At 45.6% G+C, this 22,896-nt stretch overlaps 1 protein-coding gene across 1 annotated transcript in view; it reads right to left on the bottom strand.

Annotated features, from left to right (window-relative positions):
• Positions 1-17,874, bottom strand: part of LOC112110686 (gamma-glutamyl hydrolase-like) — a 34,252-nt gene extending 16,378 nt beyond the window's left edge. The window contains 3 exon segments of the mRNA XM_026659687.1: positions 467-706; positions 709-779; positions 17,831-17,874. Coding sequence (XP_026515472.1) covers positions 467-706; positions 709-779; positions 17,831-17,874 — 355 coding nt within the window.
• Positions 17,875-22,896: the final 5,022 nt, after the last annotated feature.

A 22,896-nucleotide genomic window follows, 5' to 3' on the forward strand; every position in this document is an offset into this window, starting at 1 on the left:
GATGAAGTGCTCAGATCCTACAGCAGTGGGCGTAGCTAAGTGCACTGGATAGATACAGTAGAATAGTCTTACACCTGATGGGTCAGTGCAGGCTATACTGTTATTGCTGAGGCTGACACCATCCTAACAGGCGAGACGGGTAGGCAGTGAGAAGATGGCCCCTTCTTAACACAATGAAGCTTCGTACTCAGGATGTCAACACCGCCCTCCCCACAGGGGTGTCAGAGCGGGGAGTTTTGGAGGAAGGAGAAGGTATTTTTACCTTATTTTATGCATTCCCTCAACTGACCCTCTCGTGTTAACGTCTGTCCTAACCACCCTCTGCTCCCTCCTCTGTCCTACCGGCTACAAAGGTGCGTGTTGCTCTCCCTCCCTGCGTACACAGGGGCACACCCCTCCCGCACGCAGCAGCAGGGGCTCTAACGGTGCCCGCCGCGCCCTCGCTCCCTGCCCCTGCGCTTCTTACCAACGATGGGTTTCTCGTTGCTGCCCCCCCGGCGGCTCCGCGACACCACAGAGGCCAGAGCATTGGCGCAGAGGAGCAGCAGCAGGAGGAGGCAGACGCCCGGCGGGGAGCGTGTTCCGGAGTAGCGCAGCATGACTCCCTCGCCGCCGCCCGGCCCCGCACTGGCTCTGCGGCTGTACGGTGCAGCAGTGCCCCGAGCGCACCGCCCTTCCTGCGGGGCGGGCACCGCCTTCCCCGGCTGCACCCTGGGAAACGTAGTTCCGCTGCGGGGCTCCGCCAAAGGAACGGGCTCTGCGGGAAGGGGCAACACGGCCTCCCCCACGTGCCCGAAACCCCGGGGCCAGGCAGTCAGAGCCCCTGGGCAAGCTGGGCAGCCCCAGCGGATGGTGAGATGAGCTGGAGACAGGGGAAGAGCAGGTGTAAACACGAGAGCAGAGAGCTTGAGCTGTACCAGTGTCTGGGCCCCTCCATCCCCTTCCTGCTGGCTGGCTCCTCCCAGGTGTGTGTGCTGCGACCGACGGACTGTCCTGGGGCAGGGGCATCGCTGGCTCGCTCTGTTACCCTGGGAGGAAAAGCGGGCAATAGTCATTATGTCAAAGGCTCCCTCACTTCCTGCACACACAACTCTTTGGACCACTTTTGTACTGTATTGTTTTCTGGCTCTGTCTTAGTGTATTGTTGTAGATCTGTGTGGAAGGGGTTTGCACTATCAGGAATTCTGTCATCGGGGACTACAGCTCTTCTAAGGCATCTCAGTGCTTTCTCAAGTGGATGAGCTATTTAAAACTTAGCTCCAGTTCAAGAACTAAAAATAGCAGGCTCTTCTTTAAAGGATTGTGGTTTCTCTATGTCTCTTTCCTCCCCTCAAAGTGAGTGCACTCAGGTAAACTCCAAATGCACAAATGCAAACATATTGTTCTTCGGTTGTAGTTGAAAGTGCGATTGTTGTCTTTGTTGTCAACAAACCCTGAATGCAGCCTAAGAACACAGCTGTGAAATCTGACATGATGTTCACCGGCTGCCACTTTCACTTTGCCAGATCATCTCTGAAAAACTGATTAAAAGTGCACCACTCTGAGGCCTTGGCTACACTTGCAGATGTACAGCGCTCTGAGGCTAGGTCTACACTACCTGCCTGAATCGGCGGGTAGAAATCAATCTCTCGGGGATCGAATTATCGCGTCTTGTGGGGACGCGACAATCGATCCCCGAATCGACGCTCTTACTCCACCAGCGGAGGTGGGAGTAAGCGCCGTCGACTGGGAGCCGCGGAGGTCGATTTTGCCGCCGTCCTCACAGCGGGGTAAGTCGGCTCCGATATGTCGAATTCAGCTACGCTATTCGCGTAGCTGAATTTGCGTATCTTAAATCGACCCTCCATAGTGAAGACCTGCCCTGTGTTAAACCTGACTTCGTGCAGCTGAGTAGGGAAAGCTCTGCAGTCTGTCCACACTGACAGCTGCCCAGCGCACTGTCGTGGCCACATTTACGGCAATTGCAGTGCTATTGGGAGCGGTGCATTACGGGCAGCTATCCCACAGAGCACCTTTTCCCATTCTGGCACTGTGGGTTGTGGGAAGGGGGCGTGGGTGCGGGGGATTCTGGGTCCTGTCCCAATGCCCCGTGATGCATCGCTTCGCATCCCAGAAATTCCTTTGTTTCCATCCACCTTTGGTGCCATCTTTCAACGGTTTCTGTGCAGCGCGATCTGTCTGCGGGAAATGGAGTCCGAACTGCTGAGGCGTATGCTGACGAGTCTCGCCAGCACGTCACGTTTGGCTGTCGAACTATTCCTTAAGATCCAAAGTGAGAGTGAGGGTGAGGAGTCCGACGATGCTATCGAGCCGCATAACGCGTACGACACGAAATTGCTTGTGGCATTCACGGACATGCTCAGCACCGTGGAACGTCGCTTTTGGGCTCAGGAAACAAGCACCGAGTGGTGGGATCACATCGTCCTGGAAGTCTGGGATGATGAACAGTGGCTGCAGAACTTTCGGATGAGAAAAGCCACTTTCACGGGACTGTGTGAGGAGCTTGCCCCCACCCTGCGGCGCAAGGACACGAGATTGAGAGCTGCCCTGCCAGTGGAGAAGTGGGTGGCTATTGCAATCTGGAAGCTGGCAACTCCAGACAGCTACCGGTCGGTCGCAAACCAGTTTGGAGTGGGAAAGTCGACCGTTGGAATCGTGTTGATGCAAGTTTGCAAGGCCATTAATCGCATCCTACTCAGAAGAACCGTGACTCTGGGTAACGTGCAGGAAATAGGGAAACCCATTTGTGCAAAGCCATCCACTAACTGTGGAGGGGCGATAGATGGGACGCACATTCCTATTCTGGCACCACCCCACCTAGGATCCGAGTACGTTAATCGGAAGGGGTATTTCTCTATGGTTCTCCAGGCGCTTGTGGATCACCGTGGGCGTTTCATTGACATTAACACAGGCTGGCCCGGAAAGGTGCATGACGCACGCATCTTTCGGAACACTTGGCTGTTCAGGAAGATGCAGGCCCGGACTTTTTTCCCAGAGCGGAAGATCATGGTAGGGGAAGTTGAAATGCCCATTGTGAGCCTTGGAAATCCCGCTTACCCGTTAATGCCGTGGCTCATGAAACTCTACACAGGGAGCCTTGACAGCAGCAAGGAACGGTTCAACTACAGGCTGAGCCGGTGCCGAATGACTGTGGAGTGTGCCTTTGGCCGTTTAAAGGCCCGCTGGCGATCTCTGTATGGGAAGCTGGACTTGGCCGAAAACAGCATCCCCGCGGTTATATCCGCCTGCTGTGCCCTCCATAATATTTGTGAAGGGAAGGGTGAAAGCTTCACTCAGGCATGGACCTCTGAGGATCAACACCTGGAGGCTGAATTTGCACAGCCAGAGAGCAGGGCTATTACAGGGGCCCAGCACGGGGCTGCAAGGGTTAGGGATGCCTTGAGGGAGCAATTTAAGGCTGAAAACCAGCAGTGATATCTGGTGCCCTGCACGGGAGTGAAGTGCAGTAGTTCCAATCTTTAGGAATCAGTGTTTGCTAAGCAGACAAGCAGACTTGCAGTGCCTGTTTATTTCCTGGGCTAAGGAGTCTTTTACTTTATGCAATAATAAAGAATGTTTTCAAAGCCAAAAAATCCATTTATTGAAAAGAAACAAGGGGGTGGAGTGGGGAACAGTACAATCACAGATTCGCGTATGTCCTGTCTGGTGTGCTGTGCAGTGAGTGCTGCACTTCAGGACAGCTATACTGCATGGTGATGGGGGTTGAGTGCAGAGGGTAAGGGTCGTGGTTTTCAGGGCTGGGTGGTGAAGATACTGGTGTTGGAGGCAGCGGGTGGCGTGAAGAACACGGAAGTTCGGGAAAGTGGGTTGGAGGTGACAGTGGGGCACAACGGAAAGAGTTTTGGGACAAGGGCTGTGTGTGGGGGGGTGGCGTTTGCGGTACTGCTCCTCTTTCTGCATGGCTACCAGCTCCTGGATAGCGTCTGCTTGGCGCTCCAGGATGCTTATGAGCCTATCAGTGCTTTGCTGCTGGTGCGCGGTGCTTTGCCGCCGGTGCGCTGCGTTTTCCTGGAGGATCCTGCTTTCTCTCTCCGTCCTGTTCTGTGCTCTCTCATTCTCTTTAATAGATTGCCGCATCACTTCTTGCAGCATGTCTTCTTTGCTTTTTCGCGGTCTCTTCCTGAGTCTTTGCAGTCTCTGAGCAGGCGATAAGAGGGACGGCTGAGGTCTCAAGGTTGATGCAGCTGTATAGGCAAAATGCAATATTTAACAGAGGCAGCATTGTTTATACCAGACAGAGTAATGATTCCTCCTGCACTTAAGGAGTAGAAAACACACAGGGTCTACACAATAGCATAATTTTCCCGTCCGAAACAGAGCACACATATCCCACGGGAGCCTCAAAATGGTGAGTAAGGGGGACTGATTGTTTCAGGGCTGCACTGTCCTCTGGGTTTGTGTGCCTTGGGGAGAGCCAACAGCTTCAGGGGGCACCTACACTGAACACTGTCCCAACATTTTCCACAGGAGTTCGTCCTGGACGATATCTCGCTTCTGAAGGTGACCTGGGAAGCAAGGGAGGGTCTTCTACTGCAATGCGGCTTCCGCCCTGGCCCGTATGCAGCTTGCCTGTGTGCAGCAATGGTCCCCCCCGCTCCTCGCGGCACAGTGGCGCGGACACGTTAGCCTGGCTGGGACAAGGACCACGGTGGCTCTCCCAATAAACCTGCGCAAGTGCATTGCACACGTTCTGGATGAGACATTCGAGGAGATTACTGAGGCCGATTACCGCGATGTGATAAACCACATCAATGCACTATTCCGCATCCTCTCCCAAAGAGCCCGCAACGAAAAAATTCCTTCCCGAAAAAAAAAAAAACGCTTACTGGGAACCTGCTCTTCTGTTTGTCCTCCACCAAGTACCTGCCGTTGCAACTGGCTACCTTCCTCCTGGCTCGAGAAGAGCTCCTGGCTGCATGGCTCCAGGGATTCCGGGGTGTCTCCATCCGGCCCACCACCATCACTCCTGTTTTCCTCCTCCTCCTCCTCTTCCTCCTCCCCTCCCCCACACCGTCTCTGAAGTGTCCATGGTGGTGCTCGGAGTGGAGGTGGGGTTAACCTCAAGTATCGCATCCAGCTCTTTGTAGAATCGGCAGGTCGTGGGGGGAGCACCCGAGCTGCCGTTTGCGTCGCAGGCTTTGCGGTAGGCACTCCGCAGCTCCTTCACTTTAATCCTGCACTGCAGGGCGTCCCGGTCGTGGCCCCTTTCCATCATGTCCTTTGATACCTTCCCGAAGGTATCGTAATTCCTACAGCTGAAGCGCAGCTGGGACTGTACAGCTTCCTCCCCCCAATCACTGATGAGGTTCAGCAACTCGCCATTACTCCATGCTGGGGCTCGCTTGGCGCGTGGAGGCATGGTCACCTGGAAAGATTCGCTGATAGCACTCCACGCCACGCCTGGCTGAGCAAACAGGAAGGGGATTTTTAAAATTCCCGGGGAATGTAAAGGGTGGGTCACATGGTTGGTTACCATGGATGGATACAATGGCATGTACACAATCCCCAGTGAAGTCAGCAATGCCCATGTGAGTTCAATGGGTGTTGTTAGATGTTCGGCTGTATGTGTGTGTTCCCCTTGTGTGCTGTCCCAGCTCTGCGCTGACAGCTGGCACAGCAGACCTCAAGCGAACCGCCCAATGACCACAAAATCCGTTAAGGTGCAAAGGTGCTTGGTCCAGTTTATTGTCAACGAAGCACAGTCCTAGCTCCCCAGATCAATGTCTACAGTTACAGTAGCACATGGATGCCTGTGACAATGGACGCAGCTCAGTGAAGGGCGGGACTTTCCATTCCCCCCTTGGCTGGCCAAAGACACTCCCTCTGAGATACCTCTTTATACACAGATACAAACAAGTTACGTATTACTCCTGACATATCTAGGTTCCACCCTCTGACGTATTTGGATGCCACCCATTACCGTGTACATTTTGGTTCAATCAAAACATCTCTATCCATCATGCTGTCAGCCTGACCTTATCTTATCTTTAGGATGGGTCAGTGTGTTTCTGTTATCTTTGGGGAATGTGCTGGTATCGAGGTGTTCTAGTACCACTTTTCTGGAATGCGTTTGCGTATATATTCTTATGCCTAGCTCTACAGTAACTCCTCACTTAACGCTGTCCCGGTTAACGTTGTTACGTTGCTGATCTATTAGGGAACAAGCTCCTTTAAAGTTGTGCAATGCTTCGTTATAGCGTCATTTGGCAGCTGCCTGCTTTGTCCGCTGCTTGCAGGATTCTCTGGAAGAGCAGCCCCTCCTTGTGGGGATTAGAACTGGGGGGGGGCAGCAGCCCCCACCCATCAGCTCCCCTAAATTCCTTGTAAGGTATGTGGCTCGGCAGCTGCCCAGCAGGAGTTCAGCTGTTCCTCCCCCCACTGCGGTGCTGCTCCTGCCCTGCCCTCTGCCTTGGAGCTGCTCCCTGGAGCTTCCTGCTTGCTGGGGGAGGGGGAGAAAGAGGTGCTGATATCAGGATGTTCCCCTGCTTCTGCCCCCCTTCCCCTCTCCGTACCCCCCTCCACAAAACGGAGGAGGGGGACAGGGCTCAGGGACAGAAAGAAGGGAGCTTGCTGGAAGCTGTTGCTTCCTGTCTGAACTGGCAGATCTGCTTAAAAGGACAATGTACTTTCACTCATGCACGCACCCCCAGCACTTTGGAAAGTCAGCACCTGTGAGCCATGCATGTGCTATCAGGAGGAGGGAGTGGTGCCAGTTGGATAGCATGGGCTCATCATCATGTTCAGTTTTTACAGATAAGTTTTTGCAGCTACTGCCCTGCATCTATTGTGTTTCCTCCCTCCTGTCTCAGTCCATGCTGCCTTGTAGAGTGTGAGGCTACATTAACAACAGCGTATTAACCCTTGAGGGCTCAGCTGAGTGCTAGTTCATCATTTAGCACGAAGGCATTCCCTGGGAAACATTCCGTCCTCTTACTCCACCTCCTCAACCAAGCTTCACAATCATTCATTGCTGTATACATTATTAAACTGTTTGTTTAAAATTGTTTAAAACTTACACTGTATATGTATATAATATGTTTTGTCTGGCAAAAAAAATTCCCTGGAACCTAACCCCTGCTATTTACATTAATTCTTATGGGGAATTGGATTCGCTTAACATCGTTTCATATAAAGTCGCATTTTTCAGGAACATAATTACAATGTTAAGTGAGGAGTTACTGTACTTAGGAATGTATGTTTCTGCAATATTAGCCCTGTTCTTGCCAGTTTCTGTGAGCAGGGCCTGCCTCTTGCACACAACTTAACTTTGCTTTATATCAGCAAAGTTTTGACTACTTTGGCCCAGGCCTCAGGCCTCTAATGCAAGGGCTTATGTTTCAGGCCCTCTTCCTACTACAGGTATAATGGCCGCAATTCAGCAGTCCATGCCTATTGACTTTAAATGGGACTTATGAATATGTTAAAAATGCTTTGCTGAATTGGGCCTGTGTTCATGAAACTCTTAGATGTTCCTCTCTCTACATCTCAGCCAAAAATTCTATATGTAATTTTCCAGTGCCCCTTGGTGTAATATCCAGAGGACCACAGGGAATTAAACTCTTGTCTTTTTCCTGTTTTACTCTGCTGCTAGGAGATTAAGGGGTCACTAATGGCAAGTACTTAAAATAAAATGAAATAATTCTTTGCAGTGGTCCAAATCTTTATCCTATTGAAGCCTATGGCACAATTCTCATTGACTTTAATGGGATCAGGATTTGACCTGCAGCAGAACGTAATCAGTTCACAAAGTCAAATACTGTAGCTGGAATGCCGAAGGGAGTTGATAATTATGTGCCCCATACCAGCATTTGTCGCTTATTAACGCTATTACACTCAGCCCAGGGTCTATGATATGGAAGGAAAAAGCAGAAGGAAGGGTTGTACCAGAGACAGATGGCAAAAGGGAGAAGAGAGAGATAAATATAAATACACTCAAGTACCTATGTAGCCAAAAAGGCATGGCCATCGTCACCCCAGCCGCTTGGTATGTTGTATCGCCTTTCCCCACCTTTTATCTGTCATTTTAAATCTCTTTAGGTTGTAATATTTTGGGGACAGGGCATTGATGATTTCTTGGCCAAAAAATCCCAGAATTTTTTTTTTTTGGTGTTAGACAAAAGTACTGTTAAACCCCAATGTTAAAGAGTGTTTTGTTTTGGACTAATGAATGTCTGTAATCATAGTAGGCTTGTGCTCAATTATTAGTCCTGTTTTTACTCTGAACTTTAGCTGACCCTAGTGAGTTATCAATAAGCTGAATTTTAGCTGCATCTTAGTGTATTGTAAAATAATGGATTGTGTGTTCTTTTACTCTGACTCTCAACCCTTAGGAAAATGTGTCCAGGTGGCCAGAAAGGAACCATTTGTAATTAATGAATGCAGGTGTTTTCTGTGATTAATAAGATAATGATCTATCGAGAGATGCTTTTAGTTTATCAAAAACTACTCTCACAGATGCTTGCTGTCATAAATGCGCTGTAACTGATAAAATATTAGTAATTAACAAAATGGACAGGAAACATTTGGTATAGCAGATGTGTTCTATAATCGATATAACAGCAAATAATGTATTGATTAATGTCTAAGAATTGAGAGTTTATTGTGGTTACAGATGGTCCCAGTAGTAATAACATAGCTACAGATGTCATTGGCTTATTTGATTAGGTGAATTTAGAATTTTCAAAATAAGATCAAAGCATGAGAGAGAACGATTTTAAAGGGTTTTCCTTGTCCTACACCAGTATATAAGTTGTAATTCTGTGAGCTAGTTAGAACAGTGCCATGCTGCAACGCCTCTCCCCAGCCTGGTTTGTTATGTATATATTTCCTTTCTGTACTGTGCTATGTTAATCTTTGACTAATAACCTCTGATTAAATAATTCCAATTGAGCCCATTATCTTACATCTTGCATTGTTATTACATTCAAAACACACAACAGAGCTTACCATCTAAGTAGATAAGATAGACAAAAGGTGGGAGAAGCAACGGAGCTACAGAAAGGGGAAGTAACGGTGCCCAAATTCATGAAGCAGGTCAGTGGAACAGCCAGAAATAAACCACAGGTCTCTTGACTTCAAGTCCAATCAAGGATGCTGCCTCCCCAGTTAAATTCAGCACATTCTCTTTCCTGCCATACCCACCTGGATCTTGGCAATGTGAACTCAGCTGCAGACATCACACATTCCTTCCGTTCCAAGGCTCCTCTGAAGTCAGCCAGCTGACCAAGGGCCCCATCTAGCTAAGGTCTGCCCAAGTGCAGTAGTAAGCTCAGTGCAAAGAAGCACAACAAATTGGAGAGAAACTGGCTTGGAAACTGTTATTGTGACTGTGTCTATGCTGTATATGACTCAAAAGCTGAATCATGGCCTAAGACTTAGGTACAGTGGTGACATTATAACGACATTGGCTAAAACTAAAAATAAAAAGAACATTGGCCCTTAATCAGAAATTTCTAAAACGGACCCAGATTTTATTGCTGATATTTTTAATGAGCATATTTCCATTCTGGATGGCATCAAGTAAAAATGCTCTGCACATACATAATACAGCAGGGCTCAGTGAGTCTGTGAGAACAGCAGATGGCTTATATACATCTGAGGAGTTTTTAAATATTAAACAAATAAATGAAGGTTGGAGAGGAGTGTCACGCACACATCTTGTTGGGTGGTTAAATCAGGCAGAAGAGACATCCCAAATTTTAATTGCCTCTATTTAATTTAAAATTGCCTAACTGAAGCACTTTAGTTTTTTTCTGGTCTACTTTCGAAGCCTCTGTATCTAGATTATAGTATATCAAAAAGTTCAACCAGGAGTACAGAATGAAGAAACTATCAAAAACATTGGTGGTAGTTGAACTATGAGATGGTATTTATTTTTAATTTATTTTCATATAGTTAATCAGCCATCTGTCTGGATCGTAATCCTCAATGTACCTTATATTACAACCATGAGTAAAAAATATGCCTTGAATTCATGGCAAGCTAAGTGTATAAGCTCTGACACAACAGTAAAGGTGTAGCTAGTAATGTTTGCTAGTGATTTGAAGTTTGCAGTGCAGTCCATGTAGGCTTAACTGAAAAATGCAGACTTACCCGTTCAGTTAATGCCCACTATGCACCTGTCCATATTGCCGTGTTCCTCTGTGCTGAACAAAGCCATCAACTCCCATTTTAAAGTAGTTTTTCCCAAATAGCTATTTCTCAGTGTAAGCCCGAGGCCTGAAGGAATTGAGCAGGCACTCTTCAACCTGATGATGATTAATCCCAGTAAGGCTCAGCCTAATGCCAGGCACAGCACTACTAAGTAGGCTGAATTTGTGACTTCGGAATGTCTGCTCCAGATTTGTCAGCAAAGAAGCCTCTCGGCTGACTATTCAGTTCTAATGAAGTGCATGGAAGACTTGTCCTTGCTACTGCCATGCTTTTATGGACAACAGAGGTGGCAACATCCAAACAGAAAAACACAGTTAAGAGGTCACACTACAGAAATCTGATAGTTCAACTGCTTTACAGGTTGGTGGGGCTGAAGATAGTGAAATGAAGATGGGGGGGTTAACATCTGTGAAGGAGGGAGGTGCTGAAGTTTCAAACCTTGACAAACCTCAAGCAGTGGGAGAATAATACATTATTCTTGGCTGCAAAGTGTAATTTTAAATTAAAACCACAGCTTGATATACTCTCCCCTATTGCTGCAAAGGTACAAACTTCAGCTTCTATTTAAATAGATAGGAGACCATTATAATCATTGCCTGTTTGAGCAGCATAATAATTCCTTCATACTGGACATAGAAAACTATATTGTATGCAGTATTGTTGTAGCTGTGCTGGTCCCAGATATTAGAGAGACAAGGTGGCAGGGCAGTGCTAGGGGGCCTATGGAGGCTATAGCCACCCCAAAATTTACCTTAGCACCCCCATATCCACACCTTCCAATGCAAAGGTGAAAAGGGCTGAAGCCAAGCTGGGGCTGGAGCCATGCCCGCTCCCCAGCGCAGCCCCCCACCCAGCAGGGGGTCAGCAGCTGAGCCCCGCTGTGGCGTGAAGTGTGTCCCTGGCAGCTGCTTGTACAGCTACAGCCCCACCAGTTCCGTCTGCTGCAGAAGTGCAGGGATGGGATGAATAAACCACATGGGAAAGAGAAGGTGCCAGCATCCAGGATCAGTGAGTTGGGGGGGTAGGGGGTTGGGAGTCTCTCTGCGCATGGCGGGCAGATTAGGGAAGGGGGGTTAGGGGAGGGGAGCTGGGTGGGGGCAATCGGGGGGGTCAGGGGAGCTGGGGGGGTTGGGAGGGTGAAGGAGGGGAGCTGGGTGGGGGATTCCCAGGCTCCAGCCCCAGCTGAAGCTGCAGGTCAGGGGTGCACAGCCTCAGCTCCAGCCGCAGCCATGGGGGCGGGGAGGGGGGCGGTGCACAGCCCCAGCTCTGGCTGCAGCTGTGAGGGGGATGCACAGCCCTGGCTCTGGCCGAAGCCACGGACCGGGAAGTCACAGCCCCAGCTCTGCCCCTGCCACTGACAGCTGAAGTCACGGAGGTCCAGTAAAGTCACAGAATCTGTGACTTCCGTGACCTCTGTATCTAAATTGTATCCTTATAAATAAGCTACAAAAGGCTTGAAAGTTTTGAATATGTTTATGTATACATATATAAGATATGAATATCTTAATATATTCATGTATATTACCTAGCCCCCCCCTACAATAATTTTATTTGACAAAACCAAAGTTAATACTTTTTGTAACTCAAAACAAATTCAAAACTTCAAACAGTTCTCTGAAACTGTTTTAATGCTAATATTTCAGCTATTTGACATTTTATCTATGTACTTTCTCCAAGTTTCAGATGTAATTATTACATCTTTCTTGGAGGCTATTTTTAGGTTATAAACTGGTTGGATTTTATTTTTCATTTAATACACTAAAAATATAAGCCAGTGGTTCCCAAACTTGTTCCGCCGCTTGTGCAGGGAAAGCCCCTGGCGGGCCGGGCCGGTTTGTTTACCTGCCGCGTCCGCAGGTTCGGCCGATCGGGGCTCCCAGTGGCCACAGTTTGCTGCTCCAGGCCAATGGGAGCTGCTGAAAGCGGCGTGGGCCAAGGGACGTACTGGCCGCCGCTTCAGCAGCTCCCATTGGCCTGGAGCAGAGAACCGCGGCCAGTGGGAGCCGCTATTGGCCGAACCTGCGGACGCGGCAGGTAAACAAACTGGCCCGGCCCACCAGGGGCTTTCCCTGCAGAAGCGGCGGAACAAATTTGGGAACCACTGATATAAGCAATAGGCCCTGGATGTATTACTAATGCACAGCATTGTATGTGTTTGTTGAACAAGGATACCTGTGGTATGAAAGATGTTTTTCTGAAGTCTGGACCTTGACTATACCTTGACCAAGAAATTGACCTTGACAAAAAAATAATTGACTAGCCCCGATCTCCTCCCTTCTCCTTTGTTTCCACATCAATTTATGTTTGCTTTCAAGTCTGATAATTACATATAACTAACTTCATTGGAAGAAGATACTTTAACAAACTAGCAGTATGTTTTATTCTTTTTCAGTATTACATTGCTATTGCTATCAACATCTAGAAAGAATCAGAGGGGTAGCCGTGTTAGTCTGGATCTGTAAAAAGCAACAGAGAGTCCCGTGGCACCTTTAAGACTAACAGATATATTGGAGCATAAGCTTTCGTGGGTGAAAGAAGTGGGTATTCATGCGTCTGACGAAGTGGGTATTCACCCACGAAAGCTTATGCTCCAATACATCTGTTAGTCTTAAAGGTGCCACAGGACTCTCTGTTGCTTTTAACGTCTAGAAAGAAAACGCAGTTTAAAATCAACATTCACCATTCTTAACTTCTCCCCACTCTTACACTGGCCCTATTATCCTTAACTATTGCAGCACATACATAATGCATTGTTATGCCCTGAACTGAGACCTCTGCAAAACCAAGAGTTAAGGATTACTGTGAGTTTTAAGATGTCTTAAAAGTTTGTTATTTTCTCTTAAATTTTGTTTACGGGATGTCATAAACATACAACTAAGGGTAGCATAAAATCCCTCCTGTACCTGTAAGGGGTTAAGAAGCTCAAATAACCTGGTTGGCACCTGACCAAAAGGACCAATAAGGAAAGAAGATACTTTCAAATCTGGGGGGGGGTGGTGTTTGTGCTTTCTTTGTTGTGCTCTCTCGGGACAGAGAGAGGGACCAGGCAGGAAAAAAACCTCTCCTAAAACCCTATCTGAAATAAGCATCTAAGATTACAAAAATTGTAACTAAAGCAAGGAAATGTGTTAGATTATCTTTTGTTTTAGCTTGTGAATTTTCCCTATGCTAAGGAGGGAGGTTTATTCCTGCTTTTTGTAACTTTGAAGTTGAGCCTAGAGGGAAATCCTCTGTGTTTTAAATCTTATTACCCTTTAAAATTACCTTCCATCCTGATTTTACAGTGGTGCTTCTTTTACTTTTTTCTTTATAATAAAGTTCTTCTTTTAAGAACCTGATTGGTTCTTAGTGTCCTAAAAACCCAAGGGTCTGGTCTGTGCTCATTTGGTTAACTTATTGGTTGGTATATTATTCTCAAGCCTCCCCAGGAAAGGGTGTGAAGGGATTTGGGGGGATATGTTGGGATAATAGGAACTCCAAGTGGTCCTTTTCCTGAATCTTTGTCTAAATCACTTGGTGGTGGCAGCAATGCCATCCAAGGACAAGGAAAGGATTTGTGCCTTGGGGAAGTTTTTAACTGAAGCTGGTAGAAATAAGCGTAGGGGGTCTTTCATGTGGCTCCCCACATCTGTACCCCAGAGTTCAGAGTGGAGAGGGAACCTTGACAGGGGAAAATCCACATAAAGAATTGATATAATAGTATGTTACATGCTGAACCATTACACTGCATTATGTAAACACATGATTACTCATTTTTAAAAGTGTATCTTATGTAAATGTTTAAGAACTTTAAATATTCAGGTTGTTAACATGACAGGCTGCAAAAGTTCCAACATCTATAACAATTTAATTCATAATTAAAACTAGTGCAATAACTATTTTTATATATCTCACTTGTATTTTGAAAGAGTGAGTTTATGGAAATATGTATTATTTCAGCTCCATTGCATAACAGTGCTGCTATGGTAAAAGGCTCTGTAACAGTTCTATTTTCTATTATATCTCAGCCAATAAGATCTTATCTTTTAGGCATAGATATTTGCTCCAGGGTTGTATTTTTAGATTAAAGAATCTTAGCCCAAATGATACTAAAAAAAAAAAAAAAAAAGGCTTTTATCTGTTTTTAGAGTTTTGTAAATGCAAAAAGAAATGATAATGAATTCATATATGTACTCTTATATAAAAAGCAAGTTTATTTTTTAAAAAAATATGGAGCCCAATTCTTATTTACACTAAGTCCTTTTTCACAACTCAATCAGCATAAAGGGGCCTTGACCTGGAGTAAATGATGTTTATGCCCACTATAAGAGCCAACTTTACGCAGTCAGAGCAGTGTAAAAGGGCCCATAATGTAAGTTAGACTCAGTCCCTAAATGTTTTCATGTCATTTGACCATTATGTAGACTCATACATAGGAGTAATTACTTTTAAAAACATTATCTTAGTATCAATTTCTGCCCTTGGATACTGATATGCTCCTCCCTTTAAGTTAAATAGGTGCAAGAAGAGTACATCCACGGTCAGACTTTGACCCTTAATAATAGACCTTTATACACCTATAGGTATAGTTTGCTAAATCCTGTCCCTTAGAGAGAAGATGTAAATTGATAAATTATCAATGCCTCAGGTACTTGAGTGACTGTTGGTCTGTCCAGTATGAGCACTGAGGTTCCAAATGGAGCAGATCACAGGTAGCTCCCAGAACTGAGAAGGCCCTCAATTGTGGAACTTATTCCCTGAGCCTCCTCCTTAGTCTCTCCTTAGTGGTCGGCTTCAGGAATTAGTACAACACTTTTCTATTTGGGTCAGCTCATCATTGACTATCTTTTTCAATAACTCTTTACTTGGTTTATTTTTACTTAAAAAAAAAAAATCAGAGTAGCTATTACCTGGCCCAGTTTGTGCCAGTTTTATTAATTAATAGTTTAATGACAGATGTTAGAGGACTCAATCCTGCAAGATGCTGAGCATGCTGGCCCTGATCCATTAAAGCACTTAAGCATGTGCTTATCTTTAAGCTTTAAGCATATCTTTAAGCACATGTACAGTCAGTGGGACTACTTGTTCTTAAAGTTAAGCACAGTTTTAAGTACTTTCCTGGATCAGTGCCAGACTGCTCAACAGGGCCGGCTCTGGCTTTTTTGCCGCCCCAGGCAAAAAAGCCTCCCGCCGCCCCCCGCCCCCTGGCGGGGAGCGCGGCAGGGGAGGGCGCCGAGCCCGGCCACGGCCTCGCTCTCCCCGACCAGCCGGAGCGCCGGGAGGGGGGCGGAGAGCCTGGCCGCGGCCCCGCTCTCCCCGGCCGGCCGGAGCGCCGGGGGAGGGCGGCGAGCCCGCTGTGGCTCCGCTCTCCCCGGGTGAGTGCTGCCCCCCTCCAGGTGCCGTCCCAAGCACATGCTTGGTAGGCTGGTGCCTGGGGCCGGCCCTGCTGCTCAACACCTTAAAAATGTTTTGAATTTTCACATTGTATGTATTTGATTGGGTTTTGATTTGACTGGAATGGAAATAGGGGCTCGATAGGGTAGGAGGTGAAAAGGTGTACTTAGTTTTGGTGGATTGTTGTTTATTCTGCTTTAAATAATAGTGTGTGTGGTGTTTCTTTTTCTTTGCATGTGCACATGGCTAATTTTACAATATAATACAGTGCATTCTCCTATTTAATTCATTAGTTATTAGTACTATTTAACCAATAAGTTTTCCAAGACATTTGCAGTTGTTTGTTGTTGTTGTTTTTTGTAGTAGTAGTAGTATTTATTTATTTATTTAATGAGTTAGATTTTTTTCCTATTGATTTTCTGTGAATAAATGTTGCACCAGTGAGCTGCCACAGATGAATAGAGCCCTGCATGGAAATTTATATCCGCGGATGCAGGTATCTGCAGATATAAATCAGTATCTGCGGAACCATAGGGGTCTTCCAGGAACCGCAGTGGCAAAAGGAACAGAACCTGGGGCCGCCACTCCAAGGAGCCAGCGCCCTGGCCGGCAGCTCCTCCGGCGTGGCTGTACTGCCCGCAGCCCTGCCCCCGTCCCTTCCACGCAGCTGTCTGCGTCTCCTGTTTGGGAGTGGTACAGCCATGCCAGAGGAGCTGCCAGCACGAGGCACTGGCTCCTGGGAGCGGTGGCCTTACGTTCTGTTCCTTTTGCTGCTGTGGTTCCCTGGAGAGCTCTGCGGTTCTGCAGATACCAATTTATATCCATGGATATCCGCATCCACAGATATAAATTTGTATCCACACAGGGCTCTACAGATGAAGTTTAAAACTGATCTGTCTGTGTATATTTTTATTCTCCTTTTGAGGATAACATAACACACGTTTAAGTGTCTATTGTTAAAAAAAAAAAAAAGTATGTGTGCCCACAAGATGTATAACGCAGCCCCCACAATTTTCTGTCTAGCCCACCTCAGCCCTCCCACCAGGAAGAAGCTGGAGCCGCCCCTGCAACGTGGTAGGTAATATCTTTTATTGGACCAACTTCTGTTGGTGAAGGAGACAAGCTTTTGAACTACACAGAGCTCTTCTTCAGGTCTTTGTATCTCAAAAGCTTGTCTCTTTCACTAACAGAAGTTGGTCCAATAAAAGATATTACCTCACCCATCTTGTCTCTCTAATAGAAAACTATAGACAGAATGCTATGTATATACATACATGTACGCTTATATAATATTATACATCTAACAGTCTATTTAAGATTTAAGTTTACTCTGTTCACTTTGTAGGGGAAAATAATTTAACAATACATGACACATTGGGCCTGATTGTCACTGACATTTGTTACTGACATGGCTTTGTATAATTACTGTGGTAAAGTAATAGTGCCAGAACTCAACCACTGTAACTGGAATTGGTGTCCACACTCTGCCCTTGCAGCATAGAGAATGACACCCACCTTATGGTCCTTTTACATAGCCAGAGCAGTGTAAAGGGTCTCTAGTGTAAATGGGAATCAATATAATTGTTTCTAGAACTATGGGAGTTGGATGCATTACTTAGTAATTCTCAGGTGATTGAAGAGATTTTCACAATTCACAACAGAAATCAGACCCTATTCTTCTGCCTCAAGATATGAGTAACTCTCATTGGTATCAAAAGGAGTTACTCATATCCTACAAAAACAACGAGGAGTCCTTGTTGCACCTTAGAGACTAACAAATTTATTTGGGCATAAGCTTTCGTGGGCTAGAACCCACTTCATCAGATGCATGGAGTGAAAAATACAGTAAGCAGAATATATATTCTAGTACATGAAAAGATGGGAGTTGCCTTACCAAGTGGGGGGTCAGTGCTAACAAGCCAATTCAATTAAGGTGGAAGTGGCCTATTCTCAACAGTTGACAAGAAGGGGTGAATACCAAGGGAGGGGAAATTACTTTTGTAGTGCTAACGAGGCTTATGCAATCAAGGTGGCCCATTTCCAACAATTGGAAGATTGGATTCCTGGAGGTGTGCCATCCCAGCATTTTTACCACCAATGGGCAATGAATAATTTAATGTGAAATAGGACTATGAAACATAGAAAGGTTCCACATAGAAGCCCAGAAAAGAGTTCTTAAATAATTATGAGAGCAATTCTTTCTTCTGTGTGCACATGTGGATGGTGTCTCCTTTAGCCTTAGTGAAGGTTAAACATCCACATCAAGAAGTGAAAGAACCCCTACCTGTTCACTCCAATGATTTCTCTTTTTCGGTCAATCTCTTCCATTCTTTGAGGAATTCATTTTATTACTGTTGTAGTCCACTGGAACCAGTGGTATAACCTTCCCTTCTCCCTCCTCCTGAAAGTTGGGACATTCTACTTCAATTAATGGATTTCAAAAGGAAACAAGCAGTAAAAGAAAAAGAGCAAAGGATTTCTTGTTCTACCAGGATTTCTTTTTTTCTGACAAGATTTTGGTCAGTTTCACACGGCTCTGTCTTTGTGTATAGAGGGGAAATGAGACTCCAGACAGTAAAAACACAAGCAGGACTCAAATGGCCAACTGAAACTTTTTTTTTTCCTGTGTCTTACATCAGTGAGTTCATTCAATCCCAACAAATTAAATTGAGCTAAAAAAAATGTAGGCTGGACAGCTGGCAACATTTCCTAATTCTGTGGGTTAGTAAATTGTGAAATAGTGTCACAAAGGAAGTGGTGGATGCCGCATTGCTAAAGTGCTTTAAAATTAGATTGAGCACTTGTGTATACTGGGTTATAAGAGTTCTCTATATTTGCACATATGTAAATAGTTGATAAATGTGGTGCCAGTAGATGGTAGTCAAGAATGCATGGCATAGTTCCTTGGTTTTGCAGGATCAATAAACTTTTTGTTGTGTGTAATTCTGTTTTGTTGTTCTATTTTTTCATGGGTGGATGGTGTTGTCTTCCTTTGGTTCCTGCTGAGCATAGCAGGCCAGGGGCAGCTCTATGTTTTTTGCCGCCCCAAGCACGGCAGTCAGGCGGCCTTCGGCAGCGTGCCTGCGGGCGGTCCGCGGTCACGCGGATTCGGCAGCGTTTCTGTGGGTGATCTGCAGGTCCTGCGGCTTCGGTGTACCCGCCGCTGAATTGCTGCCGAAACCGCGGGACCAGCGGACCTCCCGCAGGCACGCCGCTGAAGGACGCCTGACTGCCTCAGTCACTTGCTGCGCTGGTGCCTGGAGCCGCCCCTGGAGCAGGCTAAGGGCTTGGCTTCACTAAGGGCTAAATTGGCGCTGCTGAGATTGATGTAGCAGCCATCGATTTAGCGGGTCTGGTGAAGACACGATAAGTCAATAGGAGAGCACTCTCCCTTCGACTTTGGTACTCCAGCTCCCCAAGAGGTGGAAGCTATGTTGATGGGAGAGTGTCTCCTGTTGACATAGCGTGGTGTAGCCACTGCTGTAAATCGATCTAAGATATGCCGAATTAAGTTACTTATTTTACGTAACTTAGATCGACTTCCCTCATTAGTGTAGACCAGGCCTAAGGGAGCAGACTGTTGTGATGGTTTAAACACACTAACAAAGCACTGAGGGAAAGAATGGAAAAATGGAGAGGATTGATTAGATTGGCAGAAGCCAAAGAGGCTCATAAACTGGTTTCCAGCCCTTTCTCAAACTGTTCAAGTGAGAGCTGTGTAAAACCAGAGGCTTCCAGAAAAAAAAAAACACTGTTTGGTCAGGAATAGTGATTGGACAGGTGTTACCTGAATTTATAGAAGATGATTCAATCTATGTATAAATGAATTTTAAATAAAATATATTATTTTTTTCAAATACAATACAATTTTTTCCCTTTACTGCACTAAAGTGGATCTAAAAACAACAGTTCTTATGCTACAGCTGTAGTGTAACAATCCCACTTTTCCTTCAGCCAAGCCACTGCTAAAAATGAGTCCAGCTTCACTATTAATTTGACTCAGCTCTCTTGGTGCAAAAATTGAGCTGATCATGGAGATAAAGGAGATGACTGAGCTTTTCATAGAATCATAGAAACGTAGAGCTGGAAGCAACCTCAAGAGGTCAGCAAGTCCAACCTCCTGTGCTGAGGCAGGCCCCCAAAAACCTAGGTTGTTCCTGACAGGTGTTTGTCCAACCTGCTCTTAAAAATCTCCAGTGATGGGGATTCCACAATCTCCCTTGGAAGCCTATTCCAGAGCTTAGCTATCCTTATAGTTTTTCCTAATATTTATCCTAAGTCACCCATTACTTCTTATCTTACCTTCAGTGGATATAGAAAATAATTTTTCACAGTCCTCTTTATAATAGCCTTTATTATATATTGGGAGACTGTTATCAGGTCCCCCCTCAGTCTTCTTTTCTCAAGGTTAAACACACCCAGTTTTTTTTAACTTCTCCTCATAGGTCTTTTATCATTTTTACTGCTCTCATCTGGACCCTCTCCAATTTACTCATATAACTCCTAAAGTGTGGGAACCAGAACTGGACACAGTACTCCTGCTGAAGTCTCCAAGTTCTTCCTTAGGGGATATCTCCACACCCACACCAAAAAGATATGATTGTTGATAGTTAGGAATATGAAAGAAAAAGTAGGTCAGTAAATCAAATTTCTGCTAGAGTTTTGTCCCCAGATGCAGGGCAGAATCTTACCTAAGGAAAAAGTACTGGAGATGAAGAGGGCACAGGCAGCTTCTCATGTCCTCCAGAGCTCCCTGCCCAGAATACCCACTCAGGGCTCCCTAGAGCACTAAACAAGGTCCCATACAGCATGTCCACTGACTGATGGAGGTGGGGATATGGCTCTTCTGTACATAAACATCAGATGTCAGCAAGCACTTGAGGAGGAGTGGTTGACACTGCACCTCATGTAGACTAGACTCCAGATTATTCCATCATAAATCATGGTTTTCTCCATTTGGGAGTAGTTCAGCAACCTGACCTCAACATTGTAGATCTCTGGCACTTCATTGCAGGCCAGGTCATCATGCCAGCAAATGGCTTCCTTGCTGCTCTAACTGGCTCTCTGACAACATGCCTCCAGTACAGCTCTGCTGCTGGAATTTATACCACTGGTGGACCTCTGTGAAGGACACTGGGAGAAGTGAAAAATATGCCCAGATCAACAGAAATAATTCTCCATTCAAAATTATGTTTAGCTTGACTATTTTAAATTATTACACTTTTGGTAAAACAGCTCTTTTTATGGATAATTAGGCCATATTCAGCCCTGTGAGTTTGCCTTTACACTATTATTTGTATTGGGGCCCTGTGATGGGGAGATAGCCCCATCCCTAGGTTAGTGGAAAGAGTTCATCCTTTTGGCCTAGGAAGGGCCACAGGTGGGTGCAATCAGTGCAGATACTCAGGAGGGAGCATGTGACTATGGAACATGTGACTGCCTGAGAGGACTGTATAAAGCCACACTTTAGGCTACCCTGAGGCAAGATAGGGTCTGGAATGACCTTGGGGTTTTGGTTACCGTGGAGACTGGCAGGAGGACAGGTGTCTTGGGAAAGAGCGGTGGCTAAGGGTCTGGGGTGAGCTTAGTAGACTGTAGTGAGCTGGGGCAGGAGTGAAGGAGGTGGGTAACAAGATAGGGGAAAACCTGATACAAGGGAGACCATGATCCCCTGGAGAAGGGCTAGAAAGAGCTATTGAGCCTAGAGCAGGACAAAAGGGACTTGAGGAATCTGGAGCCAAGCATGAGGAGTTGAGTACACTTCTGTTTCATAACAGTGGAGGGAAAACTTTGTTGTGAAATGCAACATTGTGTTTCCAGCTTCATGGAGCTGGGCCGAGAAAAAAAGAGAAACTGAGGCATGGCACCAAACCTGGAGGGGGAATTATGGCGATCTACTTACAGGCCCCAAGTGAAGTGGTGGGGGAGCACTGTGCAGGGTCCTTCATGAACACTTAGTAAGAGAAATCTCCTGCCCCAAAGAGCTTACAATCTAAACACACAAGAGAGACAAAAGGGGAGGAAGGGGATAACACTTCCTTTTTACAGATAAGGAACTGACATGGAGAGAGATTGAAGGCTTCCCTACATGAACAATTAGACTGCAGCAAGCTGGGGCATGAATCTATTCCACGCTAACTGTTCGTGTGCAACCTGTTGATGCATGTTAACGTTTTGTTAATGTGCTTTCATCGAGTACCCTTTCAGAGAGGACTAGATCATGGCATTTGAACAAATTGTTAATATGCATCAGCATGGTGTACATGGACAGTTAGACCATGACAGGCTAGTGGAGAGCAGATTCACACCAGCTTGACATTGTACAATTGCTCATGTAAACAAGCCTGAAATGACTTGTCCAAGGTGGCACAGAAATTTTGTAGCAGAGCTGGGAGTTCGACTCAGGAGAGCTGAGTTCCGTCCCTGTGCCTTCCTCCCAGGCCCATCCTTCCCTCTTTATAGCTCACTTCTTGCATTTTTTCTTTTTTCAAACACACAATGTATACTTATTTGGGATATGTACAATTTCTTTTGGCTTTAGAAAAATGGTAAGAAATGAATCATATATAATCTATGATATCCAGTTCTCTGTTATCATACCAAGCTGCATAAAACACAATGAAATACAGTGAGACTTCATATACTATGTAGAATCAAAAAAGGAAAGCCTCTTTTCTTCCCAGAGGTGCATATTCCCATGCTAATTTAACTCAATCCAATTGTTTTAAATTATGGAATGCTACAATTACTCCTATTTAGAAATTTCTGTGTACATATATTTGCTTTAGTTTTTCACTTTTAGGTGGGAATGAAAAGGAGTTTTTTGTTTGTTTGTTTTATTGCTTTCCCAAAGACTGAAAAGGAAAAGGGTATTTTTTTTTTTTTTTTTTTTTACTTTAAGTTTGGAGCAAACTTAAGTTTGGTTTAAGGAGCATTGTTAAATTTTGAAGGATGTTTCATGCAGTTTGAAACTTTTTGGATGAAAGTGTTTTTGCAATTTTTAACATAGGGATTTGCAAAGAAAAATAGCTCCAGACATGTATTTTGTGTTGTGGAACAGAACTGAACTGGGTGATAGAATACAGAAAACCAGAGCAAAATCCACCCCTCAGGAAGGTGCTATGTGTAAGGCACTCTATCCACCACTTAGCAAGCAGATAACTGCTGGAGTAGAAAACAAGATCTGAGACCAAAAACATAAAGATCTTTATTAATCAAAATGAACATCTAGAATTGTACCTGGAACTGAATTGGAAGCCAATGCAACTTGTGAAGCACAGATGTAAAGGATCTAGGTTAGGGTTTGCTGTAGCACGCCCTCATCATAGAGTCTAAGCATTTATATTCTAT

Source organism: Terrapene carolina, unplaced genomic scaffold (genome assembly GCF_002925995.2).
Source record: "Terrapene carolina triunguis isolate 2854851 unplaced genomic scaffold, T_m_triunguis-2.0 Scaffold58, whole genome shotgun sequence".
In the NCBI taxonomy this organism is placed as follows: domain Eukaryota; kingdom Metazoa; phylum Chordata; order Testudines; family Emydidae; genus Terrapene; species Terrapene triunguis.